This window comes from Ovis canadensis, chromosome 19, assembly GCF_042477335.2.
Source record: "Ovis canadensis isolate MfBH-ARS-UI-01 breed Bighorn chromosome 19, ARS-UI_OviCan_v2, whole genome shotgun sequence".
In the NCBI taxonomy this organism is placed as follows: domain Eukaryota; kingdom Metazoa; phylum Chordata; class Mammalia; order Artiodactyla; family Bovidae; genus Ovis; species Ovis canadensis.
The window spans coordinates 67,065,624-67,085,842 of NC_091263.1; the positions used below are offsets into that span (position 1 = coordinate 67,065,624).

Here is a 20,219-nt window from a genome sequence, read left to right on the forward strand (position 1 = left end):
GTCCTTAGGTATTTTGTGAGTAGAGTCATGCAACTTACGTGATCTTTCTACAGGAATAGAAATAAAATTAACCCAACTCTCTGGATTTTATTTAGCAGTGAGTTTCAGATACATATAAGACTATACACGATAAATTTGGTTGGTGAGAGGCATTTGAGGGCCTTCTGCAGGGGGAAGCATTTATATATATACAACATTTTAAATCCTGGAGAGGGGCATGGCAACCCACTCCAGTATTCTTGCCTGGAGAATCCCTTGGACAGAGGAGTCTGGCAGGCCACAGTCCACAGGGTTGCAAAGAGTTGGCCACAACTGAAGCAACTTAGTACATATGCAACATTTTAAAGTGCTTGACATATGCTGGGCGTTTGTAGAAGCCACTGAGGAGACAAGTTACTGTCAAGTATGAGCATTCCTATGTCTAGTGAAAATAGGCTTGCCTGAAAGAAATCTGGGCTCTCTAGTCCTCATCTGGTCTTCTGGAGCAGTACAAAATAAAACTGCTGCTTTTATATATAGCTTTTAAGAACTTGCGAGAAGGTATTTATCTTTCGTCATCTTTCTACAGGCAAAGCACATTCTTATGTGTATTAATGAATTATGTCTTTAATTGATCCAGATGAATCATTCTTATTATTGCAAATTGGTGAAAACTCTCATGACCCTGGTTAGGTACTTTCTAAAACGGACTGTAGAAGAACTAATGTTGAAGGTGAAAGCAGATTAGTTAGGAGATTAAGACAGTCTCCTAGAGCAGCAGCTGTGCTCTTCACTTGTCTGTTAGTTGAAGAGTAAGTCACAGTTCCCTGATCTTAAGAAGGGGAACTTATTCATCTGTCCTTGCATTTTTTAAAACAGGATTTGCACAAAAATGATGTTGCTGAAGGAGTCTCTAAAGGGTTTGATTGAGTTAGATTCTTGATTTAAAACTCCTATTTTTGTTCTTTTAGTTTGTTTGTTTTTTAGCAGCCCCTTTTCTTCCTCAGCCTAGTATCTCAACTATTATTTGTATAACCATGAGGACTGATTGTTTTGTTTTTGACCACATGGCAGCATACAGGATCTTAGTTTCCCTACCAGGGATTGAACCTTTACCCCCTTGCAGTGGAAGCATGAAGTCTTAACCACTGAACCACAAACAAGTCCATAAGGACTGATTCTTAACTTTAATTAATATTACCTGATACTCATGAGTTCTCCAATTTTCCTGTGGAGCCAAATATGAGTACTAACTTGAAACTGCTCAGAATTTGAGGCTTAGATGACAGGGACTAGGAAAGAAGGCTGAGTCCAAAATAATAGACTTGAGCTTATCCCATCTTCCCATTTGCCAAGGCTGAGGCTTCCTCTCATCTGTTTTGCAACACAGTTCTTAGTGTTTTCAGTCTCATAAATGCTTAGTGGTTTGACATTTTGTCTTTTTAAATGATTGACTTAACCAGAATCATTAAATGGAAAACAAATGAAATTTGGCATTGTTTGACTGTATATTGTATCATGCTAGGACATTTATTTAACCAATTTTAATAAAATTTTACCTAATAGAAAGAAGAATAAATCCCATCGGGATATTAAGCGAATGCAGTGTGAGTGTACACCTCTTTCTAAAGATGAAAGAGCTCAAGGTGAAATAGCCTGTGGGGAAGATTGTCTTAATCGTCTTCTCATGATTGAATGGTAAGTAAATTAGAATGCTCTGCTTTTGCTCGGTTATTCTATTAAATATCTCTAAATATTGAGAAGAATTATTAAGAGTAAAATTTTGACTTTTCTCGTCCTACCTACTGTTGAGTATTTATGAGCCATGAAATCTCGCGTGTGAAACTAGAGATGAAAACTCCAGTCTCCAGTTTAGAAGGAGACAGATTTCCCTCACATTTTGCATTAGATCATGACACACACTGAACGTGCTCTGTAAAGTAGCCCTGATGCTGACATAGCAATACCAGTTTTTACCCAGTCTCCTTTTACCTCTTGTAAGGTTCATGTCCTGAGAAGTCAGTGTTGGCATTTTTTAATTTTTAAAATGAACTAAAATCCTAACATTTCAAAAGTGCTTAAAGTAAAATGTCTTGGTCTAAGCCTCAATCCCTCTATTTGTAATCTTTCCAGATAATTTTTATGCCGGTAGCAGCAGAAGTAGACATTTCCTTTTTTTATGTGTAGAAAGGAAATTCTTACTGTATGTACTTTGTGAAACTTTGTTCCCCCTCACTTACCACATACGCTTTTTTTTTTGAGTTGCATTTTATTTTATTTATTTATTTTTAAAATTTTTATTTTTACTTTATTTTACTTTACAATACTGTATTGGTTTTGCCATACATTGACATGAATCCACCACGGGTGTACATGCGTTCCCAAACTTGAACCCCCCTCCCACCTCCCTCCCCATAACATCTCTCTGGGTCATCACCGTGCACCAGCCCCAAGCATGCTGTATCCTGCGTCGGACATAGACTGGCGATTCGATTCTTACATGATAGTATACCTGTTACAATGCCATTCTCCCAAATCATCCCACCCTCTCCCTCTCCCTCTGAGTCCAAAAGTCCGTTATACACATCTGTGTCTCCTTTGCTGTCCTGCATACAGGGTCGTCATCGCCATCTTTCTAAATTCCATATATATGTGTTAGTACACTGTATTGGTGATTTTCTTTCTGGCTTACTTCACTGTATAATCAGCTCCAGTTTCATCCATCTCATCAGAACTGATTCAAATGAATTCTTTTTAACGGCTGCGTAATATTCCATTGTGTGTATGTACCACAGCTTTCTTATCCATTCATCTGCTGATGGACATCTAGGTTGTTTCCATGTCCTGGCTATTATAAACAATGCTGCGATGAACATTGGGGTACATGTGTCTCTTTCAGTTCTGGTTTCCTTGGTGTATATGCCCAGCAGTGGGATTGCTGGGTCATAAGGTAGTTCTATTTGCAATTTTTTAAGGAATCTCCACACTGTTCTCCATAGTGGCTATACTAGTTTGCATTCCCACCAACAGTGTAGGAGGGTTCCCTTTTCTCCACACCCTCTCCAGCATTTATTGCTTGCAGATTTTTGGATCGCAGCCATTCTGACTGGTGTGAAGTGGTACCTCATTGTAGTTTTGATTTGCATTTCTCTAATAATGAGTGATGTTGAGCATCTTTTCATGTGTTTGTTAGCCATCCGTACGTCTTCTTTGGAGAAATGTCTATTTAGTTCTTTGGCCCATTTTTTGATTGGGTCGTTTATTTTTCTGGAATTGAGCTGCATAAGTTGCTTGTATATTTTTGAGATTAGTTGTTTGTCAGTTGCTTCATTTGCTATTATTTTCTCCCATTCAGAAGGCTGTCTTTTAACCTTGTTTATATTTTCCTTTGTTGTGCAAAAGCTTTTAATTTTAATTAGATCCCATTTGTTTATTTTTGCTTTTATTTCCAGAATTGCCACATACACTTTTAATATGCTTTGGAGACCTAGTCAGAGCTACATATTTTGACCTACCCAGATCTTTCCCTTGACTATATTGTGTACTCTATTCATAGTTAACGTGTAAATATTAATCTTCTATTGATAGACAGGTTCAGTATTTTTCATATAAATAATATCTTTACATTAAAAAATGTGATTTTTGAAAAAACAATCAGAGTGAAAATTGTATCATTTTTAACCATCGTAAGATTATTAAGGTGCTTTATAGTATAGGTGGGCTTCCCAGGTGGCGCTAGTGGTAAAGAATCCACCTGCCAGCGCTGGAGATGCACGAGATGCAGGTTGCATCCCTGGGTCGGGAAAATCCTTGGAAGTAGGAAATGGCAATCACTTTAGTATTCCTGCCTGGGAAATTCCATGGGCAGAGGAGCCTGTCAGCTTTGGACTATTAAGAATTCAGTAAATTTTTTATTTTATTCCAGAATCCGTTATGGAAGAGTCTTGCTACTTCATGTTGTGCTTACTCTGAACAAGGATATGTTTACTAATGACTTTGTAATTAGCTACATTCAAAAGATGAAATTAGTGATGATTGGAGTGGAGTATAAGAGAAGGTGCGCCGATTGAGGATAAGTTACTCTGCATAGTTGTCAGAGTGCCGCAGGCTTCCATGCAGTCTGAAAATGTGTCTTAGCACTCTGAGGGAGGGGTAGTGACTAGTTGAGAGACTGTATTTCTGGCACCATGTGTTTAACTAACAGTGTAGGCACTCAGTTCTAAGGAGTCCTTTCATGATGGAAAGAATTATTGAGGAAGGCTCACTTGGAGGTTTACCACACATATGCTTACTGATTATGCCATAAAGATATGGATATATTTACATAATTCTAGTGAACACGTTTTTAGTTCTTTTGCTGCTTTGAAGAATTAATTTGCTCCCTGTCTCTCTTCAGTTCTTCTCGGTGTCCAAATGGGGATTATTGTTCCAATAGACGGTTTCAGAGGAAACAGCATGCAGATGTGGAAGTCATCCTCACAGAAAAGAAAGGCTGGGGCTTGAGAGCTGCTAAAGACCTTCCTTCGTAAGTTAGGTTTTAATCACCTTTCCTTTCATTTGTGTTGCTGAAGTTGATTAGATACCTTTTAGGAAAATAATTTGCCTATTACACTGAAGTTTAATAATGATTATTGTGCAGAATGATGCTTGGTAGCCAGTTTTTTTTTTTTAATTATTTTAGGAAATTAAATAGAAATCTCTTCTCTATATATATGAGAGAGCAGTTTGTCCCTTATGATGTTTGGAATAGGCCAATCCTTCTTTGTCTGATAGTCATGTTACCTTTAATTCCAAATTACCAAATGTTTGTGTAGAACCCCCAAATCCCCATGAAATTCTGTAAAAAGGAGTTAGGACAGAATCTATAACAGTGATTCTGTATAAAATTGAGTTGGGATAAGAGTGGTGGAGAGTGTCTAAGGATATTAGAATAGAGAATTAAAGCATACTTGATAAATAGTAAACATTTTTGAATGAATAAATGTTGCCTTCTGTCTAACTCATGTTACTTTTATATGTAAAGCAATAAAAGATCAGTTTATTTTCTACCATATTCGGTATTTCCTTTAGCCACTCATTTTTTATACATAGTATATTTAAGTATTCTTATGAAAGTTGATTGTCTTTTTCTTTAAAGTTAAGTATGTATAGATTACATGTGTTTATGATGGAAGAATGTTTTTAAATACATCAAAGGAATAAAGGAAGAAAATCAGACAGTTGCTGGCTCCTGGTGACTAAAGCACAGCTATTCTCTCAGAATCTTAAGCATATGGCCACACTTGAATGAGAATTGGAATGGGGTGAGGGGTTTTAATCTTTTTATTGTGAGGATTCAAAGCAACCAGCTACTTTAGTTTTCTGACAGGAATCCTCATGTATCTTTTGAAAGGTCGGAATTGATATTCATATCACTCTATCATTTTGAGAACCAATCAGAAAAATGTTTCATTTAAAAAAAAAGTAAATAGTAGAAACATCATATTTCCCTTTTCTACAAAGTATTATCACAATATCTTGGTTCATAACCATTTTAAAATTGTTTCTTTGAAACATATCTCACAGAATCATCTAAATATATTCCGTATCCAAACTCAGTGGATCCTTTATAATATTTTAAATAAATCATAGACAAGCTTCCCTTGTCTGTTACTAGACATCACACTCAGTATTTCCCAAGGCAGTCCAGTGTGTTTCTAAAGTCACTAACTCTGATCTAGATGCAGGCTAGCCAGGTTTTTCTTTTGGAGAATCTTTTTTTAAAATGTATTTATTTTTTAAAGAAATTCCAGTTTGGACATAAACTTCTGTTACAGGGTAGTAATGGATACTATTGTCTTTTGGCAGCGTCTGCACTAACATAGCTTCAACTTAAATATATAAATTCTTATATGCAACAGAGACTATTCGTTGGCTCAGAAATCCATTTCCTTTATGAAGAAGGAAATGGGAGAGGAGAAAGTGCGTGACTGGTTCACATAGCAGGTTACAATTTCCTAAAGCTCTTGAGCTTTCCTCAGCTACTCACAAAGAACCCTGCTTTGGTAAAACATACTGGGACTTAATGCTTCCATGTTTCTGACACCTTCACTCATGTAACTTCCATATGCTGATGGTAATACCAGTTTTATAAACTTCAGATTCCAAGCTATTTAGATGTTCACTTTTAGAGTATTTCCACTTAACAAGGACATACTGTCAGACGTGCACAGTGTAAGTAGGTATTTGGAACAAAACTACTAGTTAGTGTTAAATATGACAGACTCCACCAAGAAACCAAGCAAATCCCTACCAAACCCTCCAGTTTTAGGTTGTAGGAATGGAAGGCAGTGCTGTCCAGGTTGAACTAATGTTGTGTGTTTAGTTGCTCGGTCATGTTCAGTTTTTTTTGTGACCCTTTGGACTGTAGCCCACCAGGCTCCTCCATCCATGAGATTTTTTAGGCATGAACTCCGGAGAAGGCAATGGCAGCCCACTCCAGTACTCTTGCCTGGCAAATCCCATGGACGGAGCAGCCTGGTAGGCTACAGTCCATGGGGTCGCTAGGAGTCTGAGACACAACTGAGCGACTTCACTTTCACTTTTCACCTTCATGCACTGGAGAAGGAAATGGCAACCCATTCCAGTGTTCTTGCCTGGAGAATCCCAGGGACGGGGGAGCCTGGTGGGCTGCCATCTATGCAGTCGCACAGAGTCAGACATGACTGAAGCGACTTAGCAGCAGCGGTAGCAGCAGAGGAGCCTAGCAAGCTAGAGTCCAAAGGCTTGCAAAGAGAGTCTAATACAACTGAGCAATTGAGCATCAGCAGATGTTGGGCAGCTATCCCCTTTGTCTAGTTACAGAAATTTCTATCACCCCTAAAGGAAACCCCTTAACCCAGTCAGCAGAATATCCTTGTTGCTCCCTCTTCCCTACCTTTGGCAACCTCTAAATCTGCCATTTCTGTGGATTTAACTATTCTAAATATTTGTTTCCGACTTCTTAAAGTTTTAAGCATAGCATTTTTTTAGCATGGTCCCTCCCCCAAAAAAGAAATATACTGATTTTGTCAGTATATCATAGCAAATACAAATGATTTACATTTTTACATTTAAAAATTCTCTTGGGTATTCTTTGTGGTTCAGTCACTTAGTCGTGTCTGACTCTTTGTGACCCCATGGACTGTCGCCCACCAGGCTTCTTTGTCATGGGATTTCCCAGGCAAGGATACTGGAATGTGTTGCCGTTTCCTACTCCAGGGGATCTTCCTGGATCAGGGATGGAACCCATGTCTCCTGCATTAGCAGGTGGATTCTTTACCACTGAGCCACCAGGGAATGCCAGTGGTTAATGTTAGGGCATGTTCGTTTATTTTTTTGCTGTGTGTCTTGAGGGGATCTTAGTTCCCTGACCAGGGAATGAACCCCAGGCTATAGCAGTGAAAGACCAAGTCCTACACACTGGCCCAGGGAATTCCCAGGTCATATTTATTTTGCAAGGATTAGAGAAAACTTCCAGGTAGGTCATTTCTTGTCAGAACTTGGGAGTAAAGCATAGAGAAGTATTTGTTTATATGGAGGTAATACTTGAAATCATTGGTGCGAATGAGCTTTTATAAAGGGAGAGAGAAGAGACTGAGAATTAATACCTTCAATAGAGAAGAAACAGATAAGTTACTACTGAAGAACAATCAAGGGTAGAAGCTAACTGAAAGAAGCCAAGAAGAGAACTTATTATTGATAAATCTTAGAGAAAACTAACAGACTTCTTTTTCTTTTTTTGGCCAGGAACACCTTTGTCCTGGAATATTGTGGAGAGGTACTTGATCATAAAGAGTTTAAAGCCCGGGTAAAGGAGTATGCACGAAACAAAAACATCCACTACTATTTCATGGCCCTGAAGAATGATGAGGTAAGTGGCATGAATGCGTTTGTTTTGAAGCAGATCTGGAAATTGTTGAGTTTGAAAGGGGTCATTGATACAGACTGATCTCTGAAATGTAAGTGGCAAAAATAAGGAGCTGAACAATGTGTATAGTTTTTTTCTATTTGCTTAAAAAAATGATGAGGGAGAAATTTCCATATATATGTAAATGTAAACATGCATGTTTCATACTACAATTCTTAAAAAATCATGGATGTCTTCTAAAGAGCTTTTGTTTATGTGGATTATATTTATCAATATATTAAAAGCTGAGAAGTTGAAAATATTTTTTATTAAACCATTTAAAAGTGACAGTAAGCCTATTATATATTGACACAAATATGCTTTTATGAAAACTGTTTTCCAACAAAGTTGTTTTTTAGTGAGGAGCACCATTTACAATTTCTTTAATGATTGGCTTAATAAATTTAGCTATATTCTTATGTCTGCCTCTATTCAGTCTGGAAATGCAAGTTGTAGGGATTTATCCTTAGATGTGCTGACTTCTCACTGTTAGAGTGGACCCAGCAAGAGTTTTAACAACCTCTCCAGTGGATTCAGATACATACCCAAACTTGAGAGCTACATACTGTGGTATTTCATGCATGCATTTTAAAATGAAGTTTTATACACGTGAAGTAAGATTATAGTATAATAGGATGTAAGAAATAGCCAAAAGAAAATGAGACATTGATCAATATGGAGATAATTTGACCTAGAGGTGAAATGTTGATAGCAGATCTCTTCAGAATTAAGCTGGATATTTGACACTGTGATGTGTAAAGTTATGTGAGAGAGTTCTCTAAAGGAACAGGAGATTAAGGCTCTTAAATTTGCCAGATGCTTTTCTTTTGCAAAATGCACATATATTTAAGGTCTCATTTTTAACTCTTAAATTATCCTTTTCCCTAGATAATAGATGCCACTCAGAAAGGAAATTGCTCCCGGTTCATGAATCACAGCTGTGAACCGAACTGTGAGACTCAAAAAGTAAGTTGAGGTGGATGTAAGAGTTTGAAATATTTGTTTACGACTGCTGTTCTGACTGTTGGTTTTAGATCTGTGTCAGAGATACCCGTGGGTATTGTTTTTAATCATTCTTTCTTACTCTGTTCTTAAAATTTATTTTGAAATAAGTTAAGATTTATAGAATAATAAACAGTGAGGACTGAGTTCCTGTATGCTATCCTGCATTAGCTTCCCCAACTGTCTACTGAATGTAACCATAGTACAGTTACCCAATCCAGGAAATACTATTAACCATTAACTCGTTTAAAGACCTTGCTTAAATTTTGCCATCTGTCATTTTTCTGGTCTGGGATCCCATCCAGGAACTCTAAGTGCATTTAATTGTCACATCTCTTTGCCTATAAGTTTTATATATTATTAAGGTGCCAAAATGAGAAACTAAATTTTAATTTTGATGAAGTCCAATGTGTAGTATTCAGATTTTATATCAATTATGTATCCGTCTTATCCAGGTACCAGATTTGGTGGTTTTAATATTTGTAAGGGACTGAGTGGCTGCAGATGAGAAAGATAATATGTGGTATGCATGTAGGTATTCTGCTCACCCTCAACAAGGCCAGACTTTAGGTCTTGGTTATCTTTAGGTCCCTGTGCCTGGCACATAGTTAACACAATTGATAAATCCTTACTGAATTTGATAAAATATTTTGAGATCATTAATGATCTTCATACCCTCTGATTTGTGTTTTCAGCTTAGGAAAAATACATACACACGTATATATAATATACATATGTGTGTATATATATATGTTTATATATCATATATATGTTTTAATATATATGCATCCCAGAGACAGTGGGCCCCCGTCTATGGGGTCGCACAGAGTCGGACACAACTGAAGCGACTTAGCAGCAGCAGCAGCGACATGTACATATATGTGTGTGTGTGTATGAATATATATACGTATATATATTCACACACAGGCACAGTAGAATATTGTGGTTCTGTTTTAGGTTAAGAAAGCTATGGATTCACTCACTAGAAAAATATATCAATAATTTCCTCTCATATTGAACTAGTGGTTTTGACTCTTGGATACTTTTTGCTCTTTGATCTCTGTACTAACAGATGTAGCTCTCCCAAGTGCCGAAACATATAATGACTAGGAGAACCCAGTGTGGAATTATTTAATTAAGTTCTGGTTCTAGTTTTGATTGCAGCTGGTGGCCACATGTCTAGCCATGAGACTCTAGTTTTACTGTGTCCCTTCACCTCTTTAAGCCTGGGTTTTTCATCCGTAACATGTTCAAAGGTCTGGGCAGGAGCTCTCCAGTCAACTTACATCTTAGATATTTTGGAATTACAAGATCCAATTCTGATCTATTTACCTCTATTTTAATTGTCGAGTTTTATGCTCTTTTCTGGTGTTTCACTTGTACACTCAGCATTATAACCACTGCTTCATGCAGTTAAACTTTTGCCATTATTGTTTTCCTATTTCCACGCCCCATCTTATCTTAGAAGATAGTTACTTTTTACATAGTATAAAGTAATACAAATTTGTCTGGTACTCGGTGATACCAAACATTCTCTATATGCCTGTTTTTAGTACAAGTGAATCCTTACTGTATGGAAATGTATTTTAAAATAAGTTAAAATAGCAGTTACTTTTATTAGAGATAAATTATAGATGATACTCAACTGGTAGCTCATTAAATAAGATTGATACTTCTTTTTTTTTTTTTAATTCTTCCATTTGCTATTTGGAAAAGCATTTATTGTCCAAAGAGACACATACATAATAAGGCAGATAATGATGATCTTAAAAAAAAAAAAAAAAAGATTAACCAGTCACTAATTTATTTTCTTTTAAAAACAACACCTTAGTGGACTGTGAATGGACAACTGAGAGTTGGGTTTTTTACCACCAAACTGGTTCCTTCAGGCTCAGAGTTAACATTTGACTATCAGTTCCAAAGATATGGGTAAGTATTGATTCTGTTCTGTTTTGCTGCTTCTGATGGGGAAATACTGTTTATATGTAGGAGTCTAAAACTTAGATGTGAATCACTGAGAAGTTATATGTACTTTTAGTTCTTACCTATAGTGTTTTCTTTTAGTTTTAGTATTTTCCTTTTGCATGTCACATCAGGCCATTAAGGGATATTGTACAGGAACTACATGTTCCTCTGAACCTCATTTATATAATTATGTTTCTAATGTAATTTTAAAACTTTTTATTATAGAAATGTCGACAGGGTGTGGATATGTATAAAGAGAACAGTATAATAAATCCCTGTGTAGCCATAATTCATCTGTCAGTTATCAGCTCATGGCTAATCTTGTCTCATCTATATCATTATCATACTCTGAAAAAATATTTTTGTTACCTAGTTCTGTCTACCAAAAACTGATGCAGTAGCACCGAATACCCCTTTCATTTATATTGTGGTCTTATAAAACCCCACTAAAAGAAAGGTGTCAAGTTTGTGACAGGTAGGGAACAAGATGACTCTGGATTATCTCCTCATGCCAGAAAACCAGTTATAAAAGATTATGAAGGTCACGTCCAAAGGATTCGGGACTAGCTTGAATAGAATCTCACTTACCGAAAGTGGGAGAGTTTTTATTTAGACTTAAGCATCAATGAGAATAATAACTACTGGTGGTTTGAAACACACTATATAAAATCTATGAGTTTAATGATTCTTTAAAACTGCATTAGTCATAATTGAAAGGAACCAATTTGTGATTTTGAAAACTAGTTTATGGTTTTTTTAATTGAAATATAGTTGATGTGCAGTAGTACAAAAGTTACGTGTGTACATGTGTTAAATCACTTCTGTCACGTCTGACTCTTTGCTACCCTATGGACTGTAGCCCACCAGGCTCCCCTGTCCGGGGGGTTCTCCAGGCAAGAATACTGGAGTGGGTTGCCATGTCTTCCACCAGGGGATCTTCCCAACCCCGGGATCAGACCTGCATCTTCTGCATTGGCAGGTGGAGTCTTTACCACTAAGCCACCAGGGAGCCCTTGTAGTCTGCTTATTTTATGCATAATAGTTAGTACCTCTTAATCCCCTATCCATCTTTTGTCCCTTCCCCTTTATCTCCCCTTACTATTAACCACTGATTTAAAAAATAAAAAAGGGAAAAAAGTCAAGCATTTATCCTTCCTTTCTTAAGTGAATTCTATTTCAGATGCAAGCAGTTGGTGAGAAGAATTCTTTATAGAGATATTTTAGCTAATAAATGAGGTAGTGATGGTATCACCATTTTGCAACACCTAATGACCTAATCGATTTAGGCAATAGATATGCTGAGATTGAGCGAGTTTCATGTAGGGCTCCATTTTTTTTTTTTCTCTCTCGTATTTGTACTATACCCTTTGAAAGAAGGGAAACTAGAAATTAGATCTGTTTGTGATCCCCAGCTGTATTTATCAAATATTTTTGTGCCTCTGATTGTTACTGTTAAATACTAAAATCTATCAGTTTGCTTTTGGAATGGTCCTTCACGTTTTCCTTGGGTAGCTCTGGTTGCCAAGTAAATAGTTGGCAGAGGCGATTTACACCCAGGGCTGTAAACTTAGGCCTGTTCTTTCTTCCACTTTCCTTGGCTCCATGGTTACATATATCTATTACTGTATGTGTTAGTAGTGTCTCACCCTCATGTAATGATGACTCTTAATAGCCACGTGCTTCCTAAGTGTCCTTTACTAATTGTGCATTTTATTATCGATAGATGTATTCATAATAATACATTTTGTTCTATGTGCCAGTTAAATATTCATGTATAAGTAATAGTACTGATCTATTTAAGCTATTTTGTTCTTAGCCCAAATAGATACATGATTTCTTATTTTCATACATTAGTAGGAGCTCTCATAAATGGAGAAATTACTTATTAACTTCTTGGCTAGTTTTGTCTAGCTAATAAAAGATTGGGAAAAAATGAATTTTTTAAGAGCAATTTTCAGGCATTTCCATTAGCTAGTATCAGATTTGTTGGTATCTGTTGAAATAACTGTTTGGTTTTTTTCTTTAGGTTGGATTGCCTCCTCTCTTGTAGGTAATTGCTATACTACTATCAACAGTTTTTATGGTTTACCTTCACATAACAGACATCTTTCATATGTTCCTTGCACAGGAAAGAAGCACAGAAGTGTTTCTGTGGGTCAGCTAATTGCCGGGGCTACCTGGGAGGAGAGAACAGAGTCAGCATCAGAGCAGCAGGAGGGAAAATGAAAAAAGAACGATCTCGTAAGAAGGATTCAGTAAGTGTTCCATTCTTCTTTTAGCTTTCACCATACACATTTCAAGAAGGAAGGTAGCTTTCCTTATTGAACTCTGAAAAGTTACGCTACAACCAGAGAAATTCAGGGTTAGATGAGATAATTTTGGAAAAGTACAGTTACTATTTTTAGTTCATAGAGATTACACTTGAATACTAAGAACTGTTGAAGTCATCTTGAAAATACATGGGCTAATAGTTTTTAAAAGCCTGTAAAATTTGTAATCTTACGTATAAGTAACTTGTTAATCTGCTCACATAAGTCTGATCTACATTCCTAATCTTTTAATACCAGTTTTTTCATTTGTTTGCAAGTGTTCTTAAAATCTCTAATCTTCTTTGGGAGCATAAGGTGAGTTTTGAGAAGTAACAGATGACTCAGGAGTGAGAAAGGGATAGTCTCAGATGGTCTTTTTATTTAATCCATTATACCAGTGGTTGATAGCCTTTTTCCTACCTCAGTTCACACCTGAGACACTACTGCAGGTGAGTGGTATCTTGGTACGGAAGGGACTCTTAACTGGGACAAGAATTTTGTGTTGTTTTTCAAACCTCCTCTGTCTTTTTCTGAGGATCCCTTTGTGAGAGCAGTGTTTCTTTACCTCAGAACCACCTGCAGGGTCCGTCCTAAAGATGCATGTTTTGGGACCTAACCCTAGACCTGCGAATCTTAAGGGAGGGCTGGGTGAAGGAGCCAGGGAGCCTTGAGTGTCAGCCAGCAAATCTATCTGTGATTCTTGCAGCTAGCTCATTCCTAGGCTTTTCAGAAACCATACTACTAAGAATCATAGGTGACAGCCATCTTACTATTTAGATGAGCAGACAACAGACATAAGACACGGAAAGGATAATAATTAAAAGGTGATTTTAGTAAGTCCAAATTAACTGTGGAGAGAATGAATTGAGAATCTGAATTCTATAGGAAGACTTAGATAGTAGGAAGCATTGGAAAGGGCCCTTTAAAAATTCCCTCAAAAGGGTCATTTAAAAAATGTAAAAAAGGAAAGTTTATAAGAAACATGTATGCTTGTACCACCCAGGATGAACAATTAGAGTATTGTCACTCAGCTCTGTTTTTAGAGAGCGTACGTGTTGTAACTGTGTGTCAAGCACTATTCTAATCATCTGTCACATTAACTCATTCGATTCTCACAAAAAGCTCTTCTAAGTTAGAAATAAAGATTTGCCCTCTACAGATGAGAACGCTAAGGCTCAGAGAGGTTACGAGGTCATTCAGTAAGCAATGGAAAAGAGCTTACCTAGTTATTTTCTTTGCTCTTAACCATACTGAGTGCCTTTGTGTAGTTTTAGAAATGATACATATATATATTTCTGCAGTTTGTTTTTACTCTTATTTTAAAATTTGATCCATGTTGAGGTATATACTCACACATTTAACTGTTGTAAACTTTTTCATCATATAACTGTTCATTTACATATACTTGTGTACTCATGAACACTTGGGTTTTCAAATTTTTACTCCTCATGTCACAATTACAGTCTTTGCACATGTCTCTTCTGTATATGTTTCTGTAAAGTGTATCCATGGAAGTGGGGTCACTGGGTTATATTTAGCTTCTGGACTTTACTGTTAACAGGAAATTTTTCTTAAAACTTCATTGATTACTTTTATTATTAAGGCTTATTTCATAGAGTTGATAGTTTACCAGAACAACCACAAAACAGTCATTAAACACGTTTCAGTTCAGTTTAGTCACTCAGTCGTGTCTGACTCTTTGCGACCCCATGATTCGCAGCACGCCAGGCCTCCCTGTCCATCACCAACTCCCGGAGTTCACCCAAACTCATGTGTATCGAGTCAGTGATGCCATCCAGCCATCTCATCCTCTGTCGTCCCCTTCTCCTCCTGCCCCCAATCCCTCCCAGCATTAGGGTCTTTTCCAACCTAAGCTAAAATCTACATAAAGGCTTTCATTTGGCTATTTTGTGTTTCCAAAACTTGCATTAAGAACTGTCTTGTTGGTGGGGAGTGTTCTCATAAGGTGATGATTTCTTGGGTGGTATTATGCTGGCATCGTAATGATCACAGATGACTTTCTGCCTTCCTGGTAAGATTCAGGAACAACTCCAAGGGACCGAGATGTAGGTATTCCTGGTTTTTGCTTGCTTGTTTTTATTCTTAAAGTAATGTGTCCATATCAGTGTTCTGTATTACTGTAGACTAAATTAGATGTAACGTGAATCTAGTCATTTGGTGGTTTGAAGTCATGGGTTGCTCCAGATGTGAATTTGAAGCTGTTCTCAAACAGAAATGTTTTGGATGAAACTTTACCCTGATAGAGTAATGACCCAGAATGAATCTGAATCCCAAAAAGGTCATCTGTCCTTGACTCTCATGAAGAGCTTCACTCCACTTTTGATTGGTTTGTCTCTTACTGAAATTCTGGCTGAAAGCCCTATTCGATTCTGAATTCTAGTCAGGTATAGTTAAATAGAATCACAAAAATAGCACCTCTTGAAATTTCCAAATGTTAGGGCATTTCCTGGCAATCCAGTGGTTAGGACTCAGTGTTTTCACTGTCATAGCCCTGGGTTCCATCCCTGACTGGGGAACTAGGATCCTGCAAACCACATGGTACAGCCGTCACCCCCTCCCCGCCCCTCCCCACCCCAAAAAAAGAGAAAGAGAAAGAAATCCCCAAGTGTTCATTTTTGGAAGTCTTTTGGATAGGGGATGCCAAGGAGAGGGAAAGAGAGGAGCAGTCTCAAATATAGTTTTGTGCATTTTGCCTGTTAACAGGGATATGTTAATGGCACTGTAGTCTCTACCTGTCCCCCCTATATTAGCCCTTGATTGGTGAACAGTTCTTATTCCTTGCTCTTATGATTGCAGCTATATACATATAGTTTATCTGCTTAACAAAACTGTAAGCTCTTCCGGAACAGATGATTGCCTTCTTTGGGTGTGTCATAAACTGCTGCTGCTGCTGCTGCTACTAAGTCACTTCAGTCATGTCTGACTCTTAGCGACCCCATGGACTGCAGCCCACCAGGCTCCTCCGTCCATTGCCTTCTCCAGTGTCATAAACTAGTACTACTTAATTAAATACTTAGTTGATGGAAGTATAATAAATACCTGTTATTATCTGATGTTATTTGTGATTTGTAGTTTGTAAAGTATAAACAGAAAATAGTCTGAAACTTACCTTAATCTCTTTTGAGTTTGTGAAACAAATGAACAATAGCTAATTTACACAATAAAGAGCATAAAAAGCCACGTAAGAGAGGAAATAGTTGTTTTCAGCAGCTAACAATCAAATCATAAGTGTCCAGAATATATAGAGAACTCCATCTAATCAATAGTAATAATAATAAATAGCCCTGAAGCAAAAACAAACAATTTCCACAGACACTTCAGTATTCCAGATAGCCAGTAAACCTATGAAAAGATGTTCAGTCTCATTAGTAATCAGAGGAGTGCAGATTAAAACTACTCTCAGGTGTTTTTGGGTACTCACCAGATCAGTAAAAATTAATTCTGATGATACACAGGAACAACAGATCTCATAAACTAGTGTTGGAGGTGTAAATGGATTTAGTCAGTTTTGAAAACACTTTTGTATTCTTACTCAGGGTGAATGTACGTATACTGTATGAGCCAGCAGTTGCACTCCTGGGTCGGTCTATAACCAGAGAGAGATTTGTTTAAAATGCACATCAGGAGCCACAGCAGCACTGCTTATATTAGAAAAAGTGAAACAACTCAAATTCTCGTTAACATTAGTATGACTAAATTAGAATGTAATCATGTGATAAGAAAACTAGTCATGAAAATAATATGGCTACATGCAACAGCATTAACTCTTAAAATGTAAAGTTGATTGCAAAAGAATCATGGCATAAAAATTTTGTCCAGTGTGATTTGATTTGCAAAAAGTTAAAAATAGACAAAATTATGTTATTTAGTGATTTATATATGTGAAGTAAACCTATTTTAAAAATCAGTGAACTATTTCCTAAAAAGTTAGGAGACATTATCTCTAGAGTGGAGAAGAGAAGGTATTACAACAAGGAAGCGGCACGCACAGCCCTTCAGGAACACCGGTAGTGTTCTCCCCATCACCCCACCCAACCCTTTTACCTGAGTGTTGGTTGCTATGGATGTTGCTCCACTGCTTGTTTACCTATTTAGTTGCTAATTGTTTATATCTTAGGTTGGTGCAAAAGTAATTGCGGTTTTGCTGTTGACCTTTGCTGTTTGATATTGGTATGCATTCTTAAATAAGTGTGGTTATGTTATACATTATTTTAATGAGCGTTTCTCACATTTATTTATTTATTTTTGCTGATGACTTATTGCTTGCTCTTTATTTTAGACTATGGAAATGGTTTTAGACAAAAAGCAGATTCAAGCAATTTTTTTTTTAATCCAAGTTCAAAATGGGTCATAAAGCAGCAGAGACAACTTGCAATATCAGCAACGCATTTGGCCCAGGAACTGCTAATGAACAGTGCAGTAGTGGTTAAAGAAGTTTCGCAAAGGAGACAAGAGCCCTGAAGATGAGCAGCATGGTGACCAGTCATTGGAAGTTGAGAATGATCAGTTGAGAGGAATCATCAAAGCTGATTCTCTTAAAACTGCACAAGAAGTTGCTGAAGAACTCGACGTTGACCGCCCTATAACCGTTTGGCATTTGAAGCAAATTGGAAAGGTGAAAAAGCTCAATAAGTGGATGCTTCATGAGTTGACCCCAGATCAAAAAAATTGTCATTTTGAAATGTCATCTCCGCTTATTGTATGCAACAGCGAACTATTTCTCTGTTGGATTGTGATGTGCAACGAAAAGTGAATTTTCTACGACAACTGGCAAATACCAGCTCAGCAGCTGAACTGAGAAGAAGCTCCAGAGCACTTCCGAAACCAAAACTTGTACCAGAAAAAGATCATGGTCACGGGTGGTCTGCTGCTGATCTGATCCACTACAGCTTTCTGAATCCCAGCAAAACTATTGTATCTGAGAAGTATGCTCAGCAAATCAGTGAGTTGCCCTGAAAACTGCAACACCTGCAGCCAGCATTGGCCAACAGAAAGGACTCACTTCTTCTCCATGACAACGCCCGACTGCACGCTGCACAACCAACACTTCAAAAGTTGAATGAACTGGGCTGTGGAATTTTGCCTTATCTGCCATATTCACCTGACCTCTTGTCAACCAGCTACCACTCCTTTAAGCATCTTGGCAACTTTTTGCAGGGAAAATGGTTCTACAACCAGCATAAGGCAGAAGATGCTTTCCAAGAGTTTGTCGAATCCTTAAGCATGGACTTTTATGCTATAGGAATAAACAAACTTATTTCTCGTTGGCAAAGATGTGTTGATTGTAATGGTTCCTATTTTCAGTAATTAAAATGAATTTGAGCCTAGTTATAATGATTTAAAATTCGTGATCCAAAACCACAATTATGTTTGCACCAACCTAGTACTTTTCTATATGTATATTTTATCAGAATGTATTAAAAATAGTGCCTGGGCCTATTAAAGATAGTTTATATCCCAAAATACTAAAGTATTACTAAAGAATAAGAATTTATAAATATTGATAAGTTGTGTTGCATTTGGCTGCACTTGATTCCTTTCATTGTGGTATATTCCAGTATGTGAACATGCAAGTTTATCCAGCCTGACCATGAGCATTTGGGTTGTTGGCAGTGTTTTGCTCTTATGAATGGCTTTTCAATGAACATTCTTCTGATTCTCTGATGCACAAGTGGAGAAGTTTCTCTTGGGTTTATTCATAGGTGTGCAACTGCTAGGCATAGAGGATACAAATATTTCATTTTTCAAGCTAATGCTTTATTTTTTTCTGACCTACTTTTCACCTGATACATTTTTTTTCCCTCCCATAAAGGCAGATTTTTTTGTTTTGCTTTCTTGCAGTGTCTTCCGCACCTAAAACTGTACTTGACATATATATAAGTGCTTGATAAGTATTTGATGAGTGAATGAAGCTTTTCAAATTGATCATATCAGTTTGTTTTCATTATTAGTGTATAAAAGTTCATTCTTTAAAGTTCATTTTGATCCATGTCTTTGCCTAGACTCGATATTATCAGACTTCTTACAGTGAGTATAACATGGTTTCTTACTGTGGTCTTAATTTTGTTTCCCTTATTACTGGTGAGGTTGAGCATCTTTTCAGATTGATTATTAGATTAGTTGAAGTTTTGTTGTTGTTCTTGTCTTACAACCAGATTTTTTCCCTTGCTGTTTCAGGTGGATGGGGAGCTAGAAGCTTTGATGGAGAATGGCGAGGGTCTCTCTGATAAAAACCAAGTGCTCAGCTTATCCCGGCTAATGGTTAGAATTGAAACTTTGGAACAGAAACTTACCTGTCTCAAGCTCATACAGGTGAACACTTTGATATTACTTTATTTATTTCTGAATTTGAGGTGGGACATTTAAACTACAATCCAGAATGATGAAAAGGAATAATTCTAATAAGAGTTACTCTTATTTTTAGAATGGTTTTGCAAGTTCTATAGGACATTGAAAACGTGTACTCTTAAAAATGTCTTAAGAGTTCAGCATCATTTACTCTAGTAGTAGATATTGTTTTCTCTCTAGTCAGAGAACATGGTGAGATTTTTTTCCTGTGTATGTGTGTGTGTGTAGTAGTTCTTAATAGAGGTCTTCCCTGCTCACTTGATTATTAGCATGCCAAGGCCATTTTTACCACATGATCTCAAAGCAGGGAATTTTAACAGGAATATGTTTATTCCAGTATATTAAATACTGCACAAGAAGTTGGATCATAAAAATTAAAAAAAAATTTTTTTAATAGCTTTAGCTTTTCCAGTAAAAATGGTGAATGTAGTTTTTTTCTTAATCCTCCAGAATTGAACTTTAGTAAAGTCCAGGTTGACATTTTAGGTATCAAAAGAGATTATAATCTTACTCTAAAGCATTTATTAATTGCACAATTCTAATTGAGTTAAAACAGAATTTATAGATTTCTTTTTGGATATAAACGAACTTTTCAGCCCTCTCTATGGGCCCTTTTTAATGCTGTCTCTGGTATTGTCTGTCTCCTTCCTCCAATCCCCAATACCCTG

The 20,219-nt window shown here is 36.9% G+C and overlaps 1 protein-coding gene across 6 annotated transcripts in view; it reads left to right on the forward strand.

Moving 5' to 3' along the window:
* Nucleotides 1–20,219, forward strand: part of SETD2 (SET domain containing 2, histone lysine methyltransferase) — a 78,807-nt gene that overhangs the window by 28,579 nt on the left and 30,009 nt on the right. For all 6 annotated transcript variants that reach the window (XR_011250831.1, XR_011250832.1, XR_011250830.1 and 3 more), the window contains exons 4-10: nt 1,546–1,677; nt 4,376–4,504; nt 7,747–7,870; nt 8,795–8,872; nt 10,740–10,837; nt 13,002–13,128; nt 19,381–19,515. Coding sequence is in view for 1 of the 6 variants with exons in the window: in XM_069561618.1 (XP_069417719.1) it covers nt 1,546–1,677; nt 4,376–4,504; nt 7,747–7,870; nt 8,795–8,872; nt 10,740–10,837; nt 13,002–13,128; nt 19,381–19,515 (823 nt within the window). In the remaining 5 variants the exon portion in view is untranslated. The remainder of the gene's footprint in view (nt 1–1,545; nt 1,678–4,375; nt 4,505–7,746; nt 7,871–8,794; nt 8,873–10,739; nt 10,838–13,001; nt 13,129–19,380; nt 19,516–20,219) is intronic.